Here is a 20,350-nt window from a genome sequence, read left to right on the forward strand (position 1 = left end):
AATAATAATAGTAATACTTCATTGAGCAACTTTTTTCCTTATTACATACATTGCCTTATTACATACATTGAAAGACGCGGGTTCGATCCCGGCCGCGGCGGTCGAATTTCGATGGAGGCGAAATTCTAGAGGCCCGTGTACTGTGCGATGTCAGTGCACGTTAAAGAACCCCAGGTGGTCGAAATTTCCGGAGCCCTTCACTACGGCGTCTCTCATAGCCTGAGTCGCTTTGGGACGTTAAACCCCCATAAACCATAAACCAAACATACATTGCCCGTCTGAGCATACAGTGCTTATGGGCGGGCTAGAAGAACAGCGTAGCGACATCATATTTAGCGCAACAAAGCAACAGGACATGCGCAATAACGTTGAAGAGAAGAAAAATAAAATACAAACATGGTAAATATTGACTTAAAAGTGGTAATAATTAACACAGGTATGTCCAGTATGTGTGGAGAATAAAAGAAGCATATATATTCAAGGAACCAAGAAACTCTGCTTTCCACAAAACAACCAGGAACGGAACGGATGAACACACGGAAGTGTAATGTATCGTGTGGAAGGAATTCGGTTCATGGAGATGTAAACACGCAGCATAACTGATCCAGGGTTATCAGGAAGGAGGTGATGGAAAGCCGAAGCTTTTTAGGTCTCTCTTAGCTTTCTTCAGTCTGGTCATGTTATCAAGTTCATATGGTAAATAATTGAAAATAGGCGGCATACAGTATTGTGTCATTCTTTTGTCTGCATTAGAACTTTTCGGCTGTGACCACTGACTTTCGGTTTCCGGTTTCCGACCACGTTTCCGGTCTTTGGAAGTGGCGACTTTCATTGATCGGAGGGCTGCATTGAAAAATGTGTCATAGAGATGTCGTAGCGGGGATCATTCATTTTTCGCAGGCGGCTTGAATGTGAAAGAGTTCCGGTATGTTCGTTCGCTATTTTCTCGGCAACGCGGTCATCTTAGCGCGCAGTAAACACGGCAGTAGTATTATCGAGGAATAATCTAATCCGTGTTGCTTAGTTTGTTGTTCTCCTTTGGTGTCCCTTTATCGTCCCCTGACATCCCCCAGCACACGGGCGTGTTTTCCGCTTCTTTTCAATCGAAACGCGGTATCCGCGGCCGAGATTGAACCGCCATCCTCTGCGCCGGCAGCCAAGTGTCTTCACCACTGAGCCACTGCTGCGGGACATTGCGCCTCCAAGTGCGCCTTTCCTAAGAGGTGTTTCGAAGCGTGTGGCGGAGTCTCACGACTACGCTCCCCCCCCCCCACTATAACAACGAAGGTCAACTACTCGCTGCGCGAGGCACGGCGTGTGTGCACGGGATGATGTTCATCGGTACGAGCTATGCGTGGTCAACGTGGTCACGCGCGAGCGACCACCAACTCCGACTGTGACAAAAGGTAGCCCGAGGCACGTGCGGGGTCTGGTCGCGTGACGGCGGACAGACTTTCGAGTCGGTTACGCGTGGCATATCGCATGTTACTGCGCCATTTTTTTCCCCCAGAACAACACTAAGGACGTTGCATGCGCAGTTGGCATTGTAAAGTATCGAAGATCTCTGTTTGTTATTGTGTCAATGTGACGTTGCCCTGCTGTCAAATTTTAATACGTGATCTTGAGGACGGCAGTGCGAACGAAAACTCTGCGTCCGTCTGTCGGCGTACAGCCTCCGAGAAAAAAAGGAAAAAATTTGCCTTATCAATGACCTTGAGCGGGATTCAAGCCCGCGGCAGCGCAAACAGATTAGCTTCGCTTACTGCTGCTTTAGACCACTCGGCCATCGCAGCAGCCTTTCACCTCGCGTGTTGAACTGCCAGCTGCTGTCGTTGTTCCCAACGTGATAATGGCCAACAACAACAACCCTGTCGCGCTGTCCTTTGGAAATCGTCGTATTCATCAATGTTCATCCTTGCGCGATGCAGTCAAGGATGGAAACTGACAAGCCCAAAAAACGTTCCTTTGCCTTAAGTACCAGCTCCGGTGAGCGCCTGTGGTGTGTGTACCTGTCTTTGCCCTTCTTCTTGGTTTCACGCTACCCCTCATACAATCAATGAACTATACAGTTCAAATGAAAGAACACGTGGGCACTTGCGCGTGTAGCTCAACTTCGAACGCGTGGCTGGTTTGAAGCCCACGCTTAACGGTACTTGATCCAACATTTGATCCGAGTTGACATCGAATTTCAGCAACTGCACAATATCCCGAATGATTTCAAGGAATTGGAAAGCATGCTAAGCAGCCTTTCTCCCCGCGTGTTAAACTGCCAGTTTTTCGCGCTGTGGCACGAATTTACGGAGAAGCGCGCAGAGGACGCCACAGATACATGTCGCGTGCGTTAGTTTGCGTCACTGCGCAAAGAGGACGCCACGAGTGAGTGCGGTCATGAAATCGGCCTGCGTGAATTGCAGTGCTCGCCCAGATAATTTTTGTGGGAGATTTATCGCGGGGCGTGGGAGGAAAGGGGAGGCGATGCCGTTTTTGCAGAAAGGTAGGAGACGAAAGGCGGGGCAGCACTGGCGCCATCGAGCTCTGTCCCGGTGTGCGTTAATAGGAGGTCGCAGAGAAAGCAAAGGCGCGGTTACGCTTATAAATAATGTTCGTTATGAGGGAAACGAAAGTCTCAGTAACCGTTATAATCGCGGTGGACACCTCAACAATGCCGCAAAAGAAATGCTATTTTCTGTTATGGTGTTTAACGTCCCAAAGAGGCTCCGGCTATGAGGGACGCCGTATTGGAGGGATTCGGATATTTTCGACCACCTGGGGTTCTTTAATGCGCACTGACACGTACAGTACACGGGCGTCCAAAATTTCGCCTCCATCGAGAATTTCGGCTCCATCGTCTTTCGGGTTAGCAGCCGAGCACCGTAACCACTTAAGCCACCGTGGCGGCAACGTGACGGGACGATAGAGGGAGCGAAACAAGAAAAAGAAAATGAGACGCCGGAGTAGAGAGTTGTTTGGTTTGTTAAAGAAATTTTTAAAACGTGTTGCTTACCTGTCCAGTCTGGTAGTCGTGGTGCACCTGGCAACGAATTTTTTTCGGCCGCCTGCGTTTCTTTCTCTGAAGTGCACTGAAACCGCACAGAAAACGGGTGTATTTTACATCTCTGCTCCATTGAAACGCGGTCTCCGCGGTCGGGTTCACGTCCTATATATACCGCCTGTGATAAGGCGATATATCTCTGGTGGTAGGTCGGAGAGGGGGACGGAGCAGAAGCAAGTTGGAATTCATAGAAGAGACGAGGACTCGAGGCGGCGGATCGCACAAGTGTTTCTTAGAGGCGGCGCTCACTGACCAGGTCAAAGAAGGGCCGATGCGCGCTGTGACTATATAAATTTAATTGTTTTTAGGGGAAGTGAGTGGAGGGCTGGCAAGCGTTTACCGCCTCTGGTCCCGTGCAATCAGCAAGTGTACACCTGATGCACGGAAATCGAAGGTCGAACATCTCATTATGGTCAGGTAGTTCGCATGGAAATTGCTTTCGGTTCTTGAGGAAGCTGTGCTTCGACCGTTTTTTGTGTACCTTCGTCGCTAAATACAGGGATTATAAATGCACCAAATTATAATCGACGTATAGCGCTGACAGTGTCTTTATCATTAAGCAGCCTGTCATGAGCATGGTCCCCCGCTTCTAAGCATCAGTTGCGAAATGTCGGTGCTAATGACGACCCTAATTATGGCGCCCCTTGCGGCGTGGAATAAACGATTTCGTTTCTGACACTAATTAGTTTCGCCTAAAATCCAGTTTCATCCAGTTAATGCATGCTGAGAAGCTTTCTTAAGCAGCGGAGCAAACCAGACTTATACCCAAATGTCCGCCTTCAAGAGAATGGCCTTCTTTAAAGCTCATTACCAGACAGAAGCCATGTTTTTCCCACCAGTGAAAATCTATCGACACCGCAAGAAAACAAGCGTGCGCACTGAATTCATTATAAAATTCTGCTTCGAGGCATGAGTCGAATTTTTTTTACACCTTAAAACGCTTTATCCATGCCGTGACCTAGTCTGAGAGCAGGTTTGAAAGCTCAGTTTTAGAAGTGAGAGGCCGAAACACAGGTACTGATTGGACGTCTTATTGGAATCACACCATGAAGCGCTGCCCACGCTGGCGACATCTTGCTCCAAGGCTGTTGTGTATTGAAAATGACCGCTGTGATGTTGAAGGAACGTTTCGGCAGCGCAAAGGCAGGGACGGCCAAGTCTATCGCAGACCTCGAAGTGCTGCATGTGGCAGAAACAGTCTGCCATATGCTCGAGCGCTGGCCGAATTTCATCAGCCCGTCACGTGGCTGCACGGAATACAGAAACTGGGACTGCGCATGCTGCATTCAATTGGACTGCGCATGGTGCATCCAATTCGACTGCGCATGGTGCATTTAATTCGACTGCGCATGGTGCATCAAATACGTAGCTTCTGGTACGGTTGAAGTCATAAGGCATTGCGTATACAGGGTGACTGGTTTTTCTAGCACGATCTACCCTCCATCCTTCATCATATTTGCTGTTACCTGATCCTCCCCAGCTGGTTTTCCCCTTTACATTGCTCCTAAGGCTTTCTTTACTTCCTCTTTCGTTACTATCGAGATGACACATTACTCTGCGCTACTGTTTCTCTCATTAACGCTATGACTACATTGGCTACTGTACAGATTGTGTAGAACTCTTGGGCTACTTTAACTATCTTATCCATATTGCTAATGACATTGCCCTCCTTGTCTCTTAGCGCACACATCTGGCTTTTAACTAGGCCTAGTTTCCTCTTCACCGCTTTTAGGCTACCTCCGTTATTTAGAGCATGCTCGATTCTCTCCATATTAAACTTTCTTATGTCGGCTACCCTGCGCTTTTTTATTAACTTCGATAGCTCTGTCAGTTCTATTCTCTCGGTAGGGTTAGACGCCCTCATGCTTTGGCGTTTCTTAATCAGATATTTCCTCACCTGAGATTTCTTTCCGGTACCCTGTCGAACTGTACTACCACCTACTTCTACTGTACACTCCGTAATGATGGCTGTCAGATTATCGTTCATTGTATGAACATCAAGATCGTCTTCCTCAGTTAATGCCGAATATCTGTTTTGCAGTGATATCCTGAATTTCTGTACTTTCCCTCTTACCGCTAACTCATTAATGGGCTTCCTCTTCACTAGCTTCTTCCGTTCCCTCTTCGTCTAAGCTAATTCTAGACCTTACCATTCTGTGGTCGCTACAGCGCACCTTTCCGAGGACGGCCACATCCTGAACGATGCCAGGTTGAGCGCACAGTATGAAGTCGATTTCATTTTTAGTCTCACCATTGGGGCTCTTCCAGGTCCGCTTCCTGTTCTCTCGTTTGCGGAAGAAAGTATTCATGGTCCGTAAATTATTTCTATCTGCGAATTCGACTAATGATTCTCCCCTGCTGTTTCTAGATCCTATGCCATAGTCGCCTACCGCGTGGTCGCCAGCCTCCTTCTTGCCCACCTTCGCATTGAATTCGCCCATCAGTACAATGTAGTGTGATTTTACTTTGTTCATTGCCGATTCCACGTCTTCATAGAGACTTTCAACGGTCTCGTCATCATGGCTGGATGTAGGCGCATAGGCCTGCACGACTTTCAGCTTGTACCTCCTATTGAGCCTAATCACAATAGCTGCAACCCTCTCGTTAATACTATAGAACTCCTCTACCTTGCCAGCTATATCCTGATTAGTGAGGAATCCCACACCTAGTTCTCGTCTATCCGCTAATCCGCGATAGCACAGTATGTGTCCGTCCTTTAGTACTGTATACGCCTCACCTGCCCTCCTAACTCACTAAGCCCTATGACATCCCATTTAATTCCCTCTAGTTCCTCGAACAACACTTCTAGGCTAGCCTCACTAGATAAAGTTCTAGCGTTAATCGTTGCCAGGTTCAGATTCCAATGGCGGCCTGTCCGGAGCCAGAGATTCTTAGCACCCTCCGCTGCGTCACAGGTCTGACCGCCGCCGTGGTCAGTTGCTCCGCAGCCGCTGGGGACTGAGGGCCAAGGGTTAATTGATTTGTTCATAGAAGGCTGTGGCCAAGTACTGCACGAGGAAGGCCAAATACTGTTCTGGTGAGGGAGTGCGTTGTCGGTTCTGGTCACCGAGATCAGGCCGCTCCCCAGGCCTGGTTTATGCAATTCCATCGACACGCGGATTTTTTGTTTTTAAAACCCGGTGAAGAATTGCGCGGCAGCAGGGTTCGAGCGCCGGTCGTCTTGCACGCGAGGCGCATGTTCTACCTCTACGCCATCGCTGCATGCCTTATGACTTCAACCGTACCAGAAGCTTGGAAGAATGCCAACATTTTCTTAATTCATAAGAAGGGAGACGCCAAGGACATCAAAAATTACAGACCGATCAGCTTACTATCGGTTGCTTACAAGGTATTTACTAAGGTAATCGCTAATGAGTCAGGGCAACCTTAGACTTCAATCAACCAAATGATCTGGCAGGCTTTTGTAAAGGATATTCCACAATAGATCATATTCACGCTATCAATCAGGTGATAGAAAAATGCGCAGAATATAACCAACCTCTGTATATAGCCTTCATTGATCATGAGAAAGCATTCGACTCAGTGGAATCCTCAGCAGTCATACAGGCATTGCGTAATCAGAGTGTAGAAGAGCCTTATGTAAAAATACTGGAAGATATATATAGCAACTGCACACCTACCATAGTCCTCCATAAAGTAAACAAGAAAATTACAATAAGAAAGGGCGTCAGGCAAGGAGACACGGTCTCGCCAATGCTATTCACCGCCTGTTTACGGGAGGTATTCCGGGGCCTAAATTGGGAACAGTTGGGAATAGTAAATGGAGAATACCTAAATAATTGCGATTCGCTTATGACATTGCCTTGCTGAGCCACTCAGGAGGTGAACTGCAAATCATGATCAATGAGTCTACTTAGGGCAGGTAGTGACAGCTGCTGATCCGGATCGTGAGAGGGAAATGACTAGAAGGATAAGAATGGGGTGGAGTGCATATGGCAGGCTCTCTCAGATCATGAATGGCAGTTTACCACTTTCCCTCAAGAGAAAAGTCTACAACAGCTGTATGTTACCGGTACTCACCTACGGGGCAGGAACGTGGAGGCTAACAAAAAGACATGAGCTTAAGTTGAGGACAACGCAGCGAGCCAAGGAAAGAAAAATGATGGATGTAACGTTAAGAGACCGGAAGCGGGCAGAGTGGGTGAGTAAACAAACGCGGGTTTTAATGACATCCTAGTCGAAATCGAGAGGATGAAATGGGCTTGGGCAGGGCATTTAATGCGAAGGCAAGATAACCGCTGGTCCTTAGGGGTAACGGAGTGGATTCTAAGACAAAGTAAGCGTAGCAGGTGGCGGCAGAAGGTTAGATAGGCGGATGAGATTAAGAAGTTGACAGGCAAAGGGTGGATGGCGCTGGCAAAAGCCAGGTATAATTCGAGAGACATGGGGGAGGTCTTTGCCCTGCAGTGGGTGCAATAAGGCTGATGATGCAATGGGACGAACATCATTTCATCTGCGAATAAAACGCATTTCGTCAAGAGCCACCTCCGTTGCGCCCATCAGCATGTCGACTATACTATCTTAAAAGGCGCTCATCCGGTCGAAATTACAATCCTCATCCGCAATGTGGTGTCCTTATCAAATTACTCTCGCTCATTCCCTCATGCATCCTTATTGCTCATAAATCAGCGTATGTTCCATCTCATCTACATCATCATTCATTCTTCCGCCACATTGCTAGTCTCTCCGTCTCCATCACAAATTTTTTTTTCTATTCTGCACTGCGTCAGGAGCCCTACATCTGCGCACCTGTTTCACACATGCCTTACTGGACCGGTACGCTTCACGGCCGTGCGCCTGCACCGCGTTTTCATAACCATTCTTTCGCGGGGCAGCAGCCGACAGGAACTACATCACACACACACCACCTGTCTTCCTGAATTGCGCAAAATGCTCGCCGCTAACTTTACATAAAAATCAATTAGTGTTTTCTGCCCTTATATTGATCCACTTTCTATGCAATGCCTATCTGGGGGACTTCAAATAAAATGCAATTGAGCGGAAGGGGGCCGAGGCACCCGAATGCGCCGCTGAAATATGGATGCCAAAGATGCGCTGCTACCAGGCGCGTTATTACCTCGAGGCAAGGCGAGCTGGCCGAGGTCACGTGAATAAAATGACTTCCTGTGAGTTGCTTCCTGAGCGCGATTCGAGGCCAAGCCAGCATGAAGCCGGTAGCGTACATTGATGACGCCTCTGACCATTCGTAGATTGTTCAGAGCCTCGCAACAACGACAGTATTATTAAATGGTGTTAGATTATTTTGTAGAATTGTTAAACGGTGTTACTTAAAGCGCTATAAAATATTACAGCACTGTTGCCAAGTTGCATCAACTTTACAGGGCAAATTGAAACGTCATAGTAACAATAAAAATTCGCAATTAACATTATATGTTTTATTGTAGGAATTTGCTTAACGTTTGCACTGAACATTTTGTTATGCCCGTGCTCTCAGTGACATTGCAACGTTCAAATTATAACTGTAAAATTACATTACAAATAAATTTGAGAAGTGTGTCCTATAATACTTTCTGCTTTCGAAATGCAGTAATGTTCGTTAGCTAACAGTATTTCGCATTTAAATTTCTCATATAGTGCACATCCCCAAAATTTTAGAAAACATTGTTTATTTCCCTTCGCTGCTATCACTTATGGGGCACCCTCGTGTGCTGGTACTTAGGATTGATCGCACGGCGCGTGTTCGAAGTTAAACGAACGTGTTGCATGTAGTGTTGCGCTCAAGGGCTGTGCACTAATGTCGCCCTCCTTACCACGCGTTCCGGAACGTCGTGTGCTCTCAATGACCGGGTCTTGTCTCACAGGACTAATTTACTATTTTAGTAAAAATTGCATATACCACTATAACTTTAATCAGGTTTCTGAGAAGATTAAAAACGTTTATAAGTTTCATAAACGTCAGAGAAAAAATTGTATTACTGAGAATGTGAATTGTTTTTTTTTGAGCGTTCGACGAAATTCAAGCATTAGAATGTATGAAGCTTAAAGGTAAAGCAAGCCAGGCTCTTCGACACAAGCATTTAAAATGTAATGCAATGATGTAATCGCCGATTAGAACCGCGACGTTGTTCAGGCTACTCCTCACAACTTCAGAAAAGGGCGGAAAAGCTCAGTGATGAGGTCATGAATGGTCAGATTCCAGACTTCCGCTTCTTTCGCCGCCAAGGAATAACCCGCCGGCTTCACCTTAGCTGATGTTTGGCCTCTTCGAAGTAAGCGTTTATGTGGTGACAGAGCACCGCGGCCCTAGATGACGCCACCATGCTACTCCCTACCAGACGCTGTGCGCTGCGGAGAAGCCTGAAGGCTAATGCTGATTTAATCTTTGATTGAGCCACCATTTCTTAGGCTGGCAATAAAAGAATTCGCATGATTTACCTGCCAGTTTATCGCCTTCGATCCACTTAAACTTATCGAATTATAAAACAGTTTCAGCTGCCCTTTAAAGGGGAAGCTATTCTTATAAAAAAATTATTAATGAGGTCACAATTAATAGAGCATCTAGGAATGTGTATGTTCATGTACCGATTCCAAATATGTAATTTAATTTTATATAAAAGAAGTCCGTCTGCACCGATATGATATGTTCCGCAACTTTTGGCCGCGACCTTCCAAGAAGTTTTTCTGCACAAAACTTGCTAGAATGCATGCCATTGTCTTCTCTTGACATCGAACTATGCGACAAGTTGAGTCACAGGGTTTTGAATTTGCCATTTCATAAACGAGAAGAACATTTTTATTACTGTTTCTTTAGTGATAACCTCAAAATACTATAACTCAATTTCTATGACAGGCAGGATGATAATTTCACCCTAATTGCATAGCTTGATGTCGAGAGAAACCAATTGCATGCAATCTAGCAAGTTCCCTGCAGCAGAATTTCTTTAAAGCGCTCAGCAAAAAGTTACATAACGTATTGATAAGTGCACAAGGACTTGTTGGACATAAAAATAAATGACATATTTGGAATCAGAACGCAAAAATACATGTTCCTTGAGCATTTCATGATTGTGACTTCGTGAATAAAAATTTTTTTCTAAGACCCTCATCCTCCTTTAAGAACACTGCATGAAAGTTCAACCAAAAATTAAAGTAAAATCATTGTGATGCTTTTCTGCATCGGTGGGTGGTACTGCAAAGCTCCTATTACTGAGCTGCGAGTACGTGCGAGTCGGCAGAGAAATGAACAGGGCAGGGGAGGCGAAGGAAGGCTAACAAAAAGGTTTAAACCTATACTGAGGACTGCGATGACAGGTGCAACGTCAAGAGGCAGGAGGAGATCTGAATGGGTCAGGGAACAAATGCGGGTTACCTGAGCTTAGCCGAAATCAAGAAGAAATAGGCATGAGCAGGGCATGTAAATCGAATGTAAGGCAACCGTTGGTTGTTACGGGTAACGGATTGGATTCCACAGTCAGGTTGGTGGATGAGGTTGGGAGGTTTGCGGAGATAAGGTAACCGGAGGTGGCGCAGGACAGGGTTAATTGAAAGGTATAGGAGACACATTTGTCCTGTAAGTGGAGGCAGCTAAGTTGATGATAAGGAGTAAGTGTCAAGTTCGCTTCATCTTATGCGCATTCTGTACATCTCTGAGATTATCTGGATTTGCAGTCACTGCTTGACCCCAGATAGATGTACTCCCAACACACATTACGTCTAATTACTATTTGTGAAGTACTGTTTTCTTCTGAAGCTATTGAACGCTGCTTTCGGTTTTTCTTTTCGCACTATTTTCCAGTTCACATGGTCTGCTTTGCGCGTTTCGGTCCTCGAAAAAAAAAAAACTCTGTAATCCTTTCCTTCAATTACTTAGTGCGGAAATGTCAGCAAATTTGAAGTTACTTCAGTGTTCTCTGCTTGGCTATAGGTAGTTGGCCCAAATAGCTATAAACCTTTGCTATGGCCGTCTATAGCTGCAGAGTCAGGTGGATATACATTTCTACAGACAGCTAAAGACATTTGCATGGTTCCGAAGCTATAGCTCTACTGGCGTAGTTTTTCCAGTACCTGGAAATAAGCACAGCTTTGGGCGTGTATTGACGATCAGAAAAGGCCATAGAGGGACATACATTTTTTCATAGCCGCACATAGGCCATTTGGTTGTTCCCATTCCAAAACAATTTTTGTAAATGTGCATTGAATAGCAGCGGAAATATTTGGTCACTTTCTCTGTGTAGTTCTGCGTTCGCTGTGCTCACCTGGTCTCCCTGGAGACTGGTACTAGCGCTCTTACATATGCCTTTTCCATTGCAATGTTATGTAATCCTTCAACGGCAGCTTAATTTTGTGCTAGATGTAATGGTTTTTTTCGGTCCTTGAGGGAAGGGAATGGCGCAGTATCTGTCTCATATATCGTTGGACACCTGAACCGCGCCGTAAGGGAAGAGAAAAAGGAGGGAGGGAAAGAGGAAAGGAAGAAAGAGGTCCCGTAGTGGAGGGCTCCGGAATAATTTCGACCACCTGGGGATCTTTAACGTGCACTGACATCGCACAGCCTTTGCGTTCTTTCGAAATCGAAACGCGCCCGCCGCGGCCGGGTTTGAACCGCAGTATTCCGGGTCACAAGACAAGCGCCCTAACCACTGAGCCACCGTGGCGGGTCATCTGCCGAGCCCGGCTGAAACAAGAGCTCCAGGAAGGAGTGGGTGGATAAGAGAAATAAGGAAAGGTGATGCCAGCGTTGTATAAGCGCAGAATGTGTTCTGTATGTGCCACTGTCTCGGGACAGTTGGGACAGTTAGATATGTTTCACCATCCGCAGTTGCAAGCCATTAAGAGGGTGAGAAGAGTGTTCGATTAAACTCTGCGAACATGTCCATTTTCGGACAAAAATTTTGAATATTAGAAATTTTTGTTTACTGTTATGGAAATATTGAAGGTAATGGTCTATTCTTCCGATGTATAGCAATATCTTTTTTTTTGTTTTTCCATCGCTCGCATGGAGCAGTGAAGACTGCCATAGAACTCCAATGGGGAACGCTCCTGACTACAGCAAAGCAGTTAATGGCAAAAATATGCAAGACTGCCGACGGGAGATCTGGAGATATATTGATTGTTATAGTGAAAACTTACAATATATAAAATAATTGCGTTCATAAACATTTTTCGTTCAAAAATGCTTTTGCCCGGAATTGAGTATGACGTGCTTGTTCCGTGTTGAGTGGTGGGTGGGGTTGGCATAAGATTGTGTGGTTTAAGGAAGAGCGATAGCTTCATAAACGCGCGCGGAACACCGCCAGCCTGCTTTACCCCAACTGCCTTACGAGGAATGAATAAAAAGCGCTGGTTGTGGAGTGCCGCCGCTTATTATATGGATGATCTCGCGAACCTTTTTCTAATCCGTAGCGCGCTGTCCTCGTTTCTGAGTTCCGCCGCACAATTAGCACCCCGATTAAACTTGGTGATTTTGGCATGTTTTACAGCGACATCTGAATGTTGCCCGTTTCGGCAGAATCACAGTGTCGTCACCGTCACCGGCGGTCTATGTCACGCGCGTACTAGCGTGCGTCGTGAATGCGGGAAGAACCCCTGCCCTACATCCGTGCTCCCGCACTACTGGTTACTAGACGCGGTTGCTTCGACACTTGAGCCATTTCGTAGAGGGGTACAGATCGGCTTGCGCGCTAATAGTTGATGGTTCGAATCCCGGCATCGCCGACGCTCTTTACCAGCTGAAAAAGAGAATCCTAGTGATCGAAGAGAAGAACAGAAAATTTTTGGAACAGCCAGGCTTACAAAGAAAACAGAGGATAAGTGAGGCTATTCTAGCCAATGTTCAAATGCATTTCAATGGCTCGCTGAGAGAACAACGAAAACGCGTGCGCTCTCATAAAGTGTCCTCGCCGCGGTGGCTCAGTGGTTAGTGCCCTCGACTACTGATCCGGAGTTGCCGGGTTCGAACCCGACCGCGGCGGCTGCGTTTTTATGGAGGAAAAACGCTAAGGCGCCCGTGTGCTGTGCGATGTCAGTGCACGTTAAAGATCCCCAGGTGGTCGAAATTATTCCGTAGCCCTCCACTAGGGCACCTCTTTCTTCCTTTCTTCTTTCACTCCCTCCTTTATCCCTTCCCTAACGGCGCGGTTCAGGTGTTCAACGACAGATACTGTGCCATTTCCTTTCCCCCAAAACCAATTATTATTATTATTATTATTATTATTATTATTATTATTATTATTATTATTATTATTATTATTATTATTATTATTATTATTATTATTCAAAAAGTCTTTTTCGCCATCCTAGTGTGCTACTGTGGCCCCACCTTTTGTGTGAAAGTGCCAATCTGAAAGTTTGCGAGAATAGGTTGGTGAAGGTGGGTTACGAGAGTGCTAACTCCATGGGCATTAGTAGCAGGGGGCTTATTCCTTAAATGGACGTGGTTAGTCTGAAGATGATTATGACTTTGAATTAGCCTCTGCCGATCCCTTCCACACGAGTCCTCTCCTCCGGTTTCCCTCGGCCTCCGCCCCCGGGATCATCGCCCTGCCAGCCAAGGCCGCGGCCGGCGCTGTCACCCACGGTAATCCCGCTCTCACCAAACCGCTCTCCTCAGAGGCGGCGGCGCTGGCGGCGGCACGGATGGGTCTGGTGCTCGCACTGTGATGGAACAAAAAAAAAAAAGGCGAAAGCTAGGCCTCATTCAGGTACACACTTAAGTAACAGAGAGATCAGGTATATGTCGAGAAGGGTTTGTACGCTCACGTTGTCAAATTATTATTGAAAATCTTTTGCTTTCTTACTGTATTAGTCACAAAATATAAACATTAATATACCTTGTTTATTGCTCCTCAAGCCTCATGCCTTGCTGAACTTCACATTCTGTTTCAGACTCGTTTTGCTGAAGCTTCCCCTTCGCACCCTCTTTTAAGGACAGTTAATATACTGAAACCGTAAGTTTGGAAACGCAGTTTCTGTGCCTGTTGCAGGTTCGCATCGCTTATTAGCTCGAAAGAGAAGAAAAATTGTTTCGAGTGGAATAAAATGAGCCTGTTGCGAAGTCTTGCTATTTTTTGGTCACAAGTACGGTATGTTGCGTTTAACGTCCCAAAACTTCTCATGGGCTGTGAGAGACGACACAGTGAAGGGCTGCGGATAAATGTCGACCTCCTGGGGTTACTGAACGTGCACTGACACCATCAAAGTGCGACCATCGCCACTAGGGTTCGACTCTCTTTCATAAAAGAGTGTTCTAGAGAACAGCGTACTTCCTTTTTACTCCCATGTAGGCAAGCATATCTGTGTTTAGAGTTTAGCGTTGCTCACTTTTACCCAAATCACTCACTGCCTCCCTAACGCTTCTAGCATGTCACGCTAATGAGCTGCACTATAGACTCGAAACTTCTGAGAGAACGTCTGGAAAATTTTGCGACCAAAGAAGCTTTCTAGCAAGAAAAGCACCAGGTCATGGAGAAGGGGAGAGTATCAACTTTATATTGAGCCTTGAGAGAGATAAAAGTGTTTCCTGGGAGAAGTCCTCAGTCCAGGGACCAAATGAGAAAGTAATCGCTCATTACAAAGAGCTCTTAAGAAAGGCAGCGCTATGTCTGCCACTTTCTCGCTCTTGCCCCGTCCTCTTCGCGTTGTCTTTTAAACGAGGCACCGAATGGCTGAACAGCGTACCCTCGTGAATCAGTGTACCCAGAAATTCTGCACAAATGCAATTTTCAATGCTAAGTTGCCTAAGAAAGCGATTTTTTGCGTACCGTAAGATTGTTCTATAAAAACCTGTATACCCACATATACCTCCCCAGGACACAAGTACTTTTCTGCTATTTATTGTCAAAAACTGTCCCCATTGATTTTCTCTAGCAGTCTTCACTACTCGGCGCGAGCCTTGAATGAACTTACAAAAACACTATTCTGCTACAAAAACAAGATTCGGAATGTTAAACCAAATTCCCATCAATGCGTGCATAACAATAACTTGCAGTATTCTACAGCCGCCTCACTATTAAAATTGATGTCCTGGAAAACTTTGCATGAGAACGAAGGATCGCATCTAAGGTGCTAGTGGAAGCTATTTGTAAAGCCATGATGAATTGCGCTTAACGATGCCGTACAGTAAGAAGGCAGGACGAGCCCACAACAACTTTTTTATAGTGGAAACTACTTAGAGGTTGCATCCAGGTTACGCAAAGTTATTGAGCTGTAACTTAACAGTGAAAGTGATTTAACGTGCAACAGAGGAAGACAAAACCGGAAAAAAAAGTTATATTTGGGCAGCATAAACTTGGAAAATGCAGAAAGATTTCTCTTGCAGGAGCAGCAGGTTTAGGCGGAATATCGGGGATAATAATGAATTAACTGCAGCTACGCGGGATTGTTAAAAGCACTCGAAAAAACGAAGTAAAGCTTGATGGTAACGAAATTAGGCGATTTGACTCGATAAATAATTAACAATACACCCTTAAGAGTATTTAGGATAACTTCGATGGTTGAAAGGGCACAATATAGAATATATGTGCACAAGATAAGATAACGCCTGTTTCTTAAAGAAAGGTTGGTGATGAAAGCAATGCCACTAAAGATAAATGCATTGAGAGAAAACAATGGCTTGTTAGTGCTTGCACAATATATAAAAATAGAGCGGAAAATATGTCATATTTTCTATTTATCCTTCCTGAATGTCAGTGATGCTTTCCACAACGTAATACCAAGCATCTGGATAGCATACTGTAGCCCATCATCAGAACAAGAAGGCATGAGCGACGAAATAGTGGAACTCCAGTAAGAACTGTACCGAGATCAGAAGTTCAGATTGCATAAAAAATCGCAAACAAGAGGGTGACAGCCGATATTTAAAAAAGTATCATGACACCGTTGTCGGTTATGAACGCTCATGATTTTCTCGATAAATGAAAAGGCTATACAGAAAAAGACGAAGGCAACGCACTAAGGTCTATAGTGAGCGGAAATAAATTCGAGTTTGATGATATCGAAAGACGCCACTCAGAGGGCGCTCACTGTTCAAGGTTATCCTATAGGCAGGATATAAGAGTACAGATATCTCAGAGCATGGATAGACGAGTTTAGGGTCCACATGGTAAACCACGAACGAAACATTAGGACGAAAGGGAAGAGAAATGAGGCGCTAATGAAACACAGCTGCACCATAGCGGTAAACTAGGCATGAGGGGCTGTGAGCCTGAGACAAGTGTCCAGGAAAGAGTAATTGCGGCAGGCCTTACTTTTGGGAATACAGTGTCGCACATGAGACCATGAGCCATAAATGTGGCAGTACAGTATGATATGGACTGGGCGCGGATCTGAAGTGCAGGAAACGGAGAGTACAGCTTTGTATGATGAAGGGTCGGGAATGATAAACAAAATTAAATGGGTAGGCATAGTCTGGGGAATTGGGAATAAATGGCCTTGATTGACAGCGGAAGAAAAGAACTAGAAAACTGAACAGTATGCTGGAAATCAGTGTTGGTGAATAAACAGTGTTAAAAATAGGATTAAAGAAGCACACGGTGACTACTAGACATATTAGGCGAGAAAGAAGTCGAATAATAAGAACAGTCACTTTTATTTATAATTCAAGACGAAGAAGTGCCCTAATATCTGAAACGAGACCAGAGTGTATCATAACGCGGAGTTATAAATATTCCTTACTTTATGGGCTCATGTACCGCGTGTTGTAACTGTGTACTAAAAATGCTGATTCAGTTGAGGTCCTCGTCGGCAGCGACACCAGTTCTTTAGCGATTCGCTTCCAGTGCGGTTAGGCGTTGTCTGCTCTGTATTTTGGTCTGATACGTTTGCGCCGCGCTGTACGTACTACGCAATATTCAAACTGGGCAAACATGCAGTCAAGTAATGTTGCTCGGTGTCACCTAACGTCGCCAAGGACTAACGTGCTCACCCCTTCCGATACGACACTGCGCACGTGTTCCATATCTTTAGCGTAAGCGTAACGAGCGCAACTCGTTGGCACCTTTAGCACACAGCGTTACCTTTACCGGAGTACCGGGAGCGCGCTGATTGCCCGATGCCGCAGGTGCGCGCGCAGCTGCCGGGTACCTGCCGCCATCTGGCGCCCTCAACGCGATTCGCGCATGCGCATTTGCGGCGCGCGTGTTCCCTGTACTCCGGCACCGGTGACGGTAACACGGTACACCGTATGCTAAACATGTCTAAAGAGCGTCGACGATATATCGATGGAAGCACTGCCATTAGGAGTGGCGGCGCCCATGGTTCGGTCGCAAGACACAGTTTTAGACATCAAGTGCTTTCATCCCCTCTTCTCGGCAATCGCAGTGGGGTACGGGAGGTAGGGACCAGGGCTACCAGTGGGAGCTACACAGTCGAGAATTGATAGCTATGGGGAATGGGAGTGACGAATCCAAGTCGAACATCTTCGCTGCGAAGTAGGCGCCGTGACTGAAGCCGAATTTGCAGATAGAATCAGTGCCAATACTCCTGCATTCAAATGTACTCATATGTGGTCTTCGCATCACATGCCCTGCCCAAGCCCATTTCTTCCTCTTGATTTCGACTAGGATGTAATTAACCCACGTTTCTTCCCTCACCCATTCTGCCCGCTTCTGGTCTCATAACGTTACACCTTTCACTTTTCTTTCCATAGTTCGCTGCGTTGTCCTCAACTTTGGCAGTTTAACTCAACATTATGGCAGCTACACTCTCGGAACGCTGCGAGCTGCACTGGAACCGGCATAAAGCGCATTCACCTCGAGTGAGACAATTTTATTGAGCCTTTCCTCTCTTCGGTGCAGTGCCCTGGTGGTGCAAACCTGCACCCATGCTTCGAGATGGCGCATACGCTCCGGGATGTCGGTAGAGTGTGAAGTCGCTGACGCCACCGCAGCCCACGTTGAGCACGCACATTCATTTCCGCCAAGAGCCAAAGGAGCGTCGCAGAGTGGCACTCAGCAGCTCGCTTTAGCGGTCGCAGTGCCGTCGAGCTGTGTGGAGCTAAAGCCCATCTCTGGACGCTGATGTTTTAACGCGTTATTTATGGGCAAGAGGAAGGCGTGGTGGAAAGCGAGACAAAAACAATATAACAAACAACAGGTAAATGACTAGTGCGAGGGGAAGGGTACTACACAGGGGGGAACAAAAGTGGCTCAAATATTTCTAAACTTATCTAAAATTATACTTTCACTCTTATGAATGACCAGTGATGGGGTGCTGACACAGGAACACCCCGCTTTTTCTAATCCGGTGGGCTTCTAGCAGTTCATGGGCAGTCTTATCTTTACTTCTACATAATATCTGAGTTTCTTGGAGCACACATTTTTTGCTCTTCTCTGCCACAGTCCTTGCAGTGAAGCGGCAAATGTGATCCGGTACCAGTTCTTAGTGAGAGTTTATGCTCCGTTAGGCGTTTATTAATACATCGGCCTGTCTGGCCGATGTACACCTTTCCACAAGTCAGAGGGATGCTATAAACTACCCCCACAGCACATTTCAGAAAATGGTTTGCATGAATGGTCGGCAGACAAAGCACGGACAGACTTTACTTCAAGCAGAGGGTTGGTTGGACACTTAGACCTCGTTATACTGACACCACGATTGGGAAACTTGGCCTCCATCCTATGACGAAAACAAACCTACTTGAACAATCCGATTTTCCTTTGCTATGGTGCTCGGCTGCTGACCCGAGAGACGTGTGTTCGACCCCGGCCGCGGCGGTCGCATTTCGATGGAGGCGAAACTCTAGAGGCCCGTGTGCTGTGCTATGTCAGTGAACGTCAAAGAACCCTAGGTGAAGTTCAGAAGTGCAAGATGCCGGGCTAGTTGGTAATCCATGATGAAAAAAACAGCGCAAGGAACGAGACGAAAACACGAAGGAAGAAGACACAGACACGGGCGCCCGTGTCTGTGTCTTCTTCCTTCGTGTTTTCGTCTCGTTCCTTGCGCTGTTTTTTTCATCATCAACCCTAGGTGGCCCAAATGTCTGGAGTCGTTCACTACGGCGTCCCTCATAACCTGAGTCCCTTTGGGACATTAAGCCTTCATAAACCGTAAACCACTTTTCCTTTGCTGCACAGTAATTCTGACAACGGATTCGTTTCTTCTTTTCATTGTCCTTTCGCATCACTTTGCATGCGGGTTTCTGTAGTAGCGCAAATCTAACGCCTCCATCTTAGTGCCTGCGCGGCCTCGCTCCGTTAAGGCGCTGCAAGGGTGTTCCCGGGATTGGCCCGAGGTGCTGCCCGGGGGCGTCTTGGGCGCCGCCGAGCGCAGGCGCTGTGGCGGCCACGTGTGGGGGCGAGGGGCGCATCCGTTTCCTGATTGGGCCGAATGAGGAACGAGGATATGGCGCTGCTCTCTCGCGGGCGTCGCACGCCGCGGCAAGAACGCGGCGCGACTGGTGTCGACGGCGCGTTCGCACGGCTGGCCATCCGGCGAGGCTCCAGGAGCGCCGGAACTGTCGCCGGGGGACACCGTGCCCGCGGTCGACGCTCCGAGGCGTCCTCCACGGCCTCAGGGCGATCGGGCTCGGCGTGCAGTCTTCGGCCTCCGCTGCAGGCCCTAAATTGCGATGCACGAGCGAGCTTCTTTGCACGTGCCATATAGGTCTGCATATAGTCATTGTAAATGAGTTCTGCTGTGGCCATTGACTGATTGAAAACGTTTATTGGAAATCACATCGGAAACCAGTATTTTCATCGGAAACCAGTATTTGTTCTTCATCATCATGAAACGCGCTATACATTTTACGGACAGAAACGAAACGGATGCACAACGCATAGGGTGTTCTGTGTTGTGCATTCGTTCCGTTTCCGTCCGTAAAACGTTTAGCGCGTTTCACCATGACGAACGACCATCTGGGCCCAATTCTCGCACTTTTAGGGCTGGGTCCTTAGTCTAGGACTCCGTTGTCTCTTGCAGCCTCCTCGACCGCTTCGGTGAGCTTAAGCTGTCTAGGTCAGAACTGGCAGAGACCCCCACTACTCTCGAGATGTATATACGCGTTTTCCTAGATCCGGCTTGCCCCCACATTCGTGCACGCAATTTGATCTAGGGAGGGGTGCTAGTCTCCGCTTCAGGGACAATAGTCCCTATAACTAGTCGGATACATGCGTTTGTATATGCGCAGCTTCGGATAAACTCCCATTTAAGTCGTCTCATTTCTGAGACACTTTGTAATGCGTAAAAGAACTGCAGAAGATTGGTTCGTTTGTGGGGTTTAGTACCATTAAGCTGCGCATGGGTTAGATAGGCACCGTAGAGGAGGACTCCGGATTAATTGCAGCCTGTAAACTCAGGCTTTTTCGGTTTTTGTGTTGTACT

The 20,350-nt window shown here is 46.7% G+C and overlaps 2 protein-coding genes across 2 annotated transcripts in view; one reads left to right on the plus strand and one right to left on the minus strand.

Moving 5' to 3' along the window:
• The window catches only part of LOC144107293 (uncharacterized), a 139,425-nt gene extending 136,300 nt beyond the window's left edge, over positions 1–3,125 (minus strand). Inside the window, exon 1 of the mRNA XM_077640294.1 lies at positions 3,005–3,125. Within this exon, the coding sequence (XP_077496420.1) occupies positions 3,005–3,125 (121 nt within the window). The remainder of the gene's footprint in view (positions 1–3,004) is intronic.
• The window catches only part of Gat (sodium- and chloride-dependent GABA transporter), a 261,834-nt gene that overhangs the window by 150,748 nt on the left and 90,736 nt on the right, over positions 1–20,350 (plus strand). The window lies entirely within an intron of this gene.

This window comes from Amblyomma americanum, chromosome 10, assembly GCF_052857255.1.
Source record: "Amblyomma americanum isolate KBUSLIRL-KWMA chromosome 10, ASM5285725v1, whole genome shotgun sequence".
Taxonomy (NCBI): Eukaryota; Metazoa; Arthropoda; class Arachnida; order Ixodida; family Ixodidae; genus Amblyomma; species Amblyomma americanum.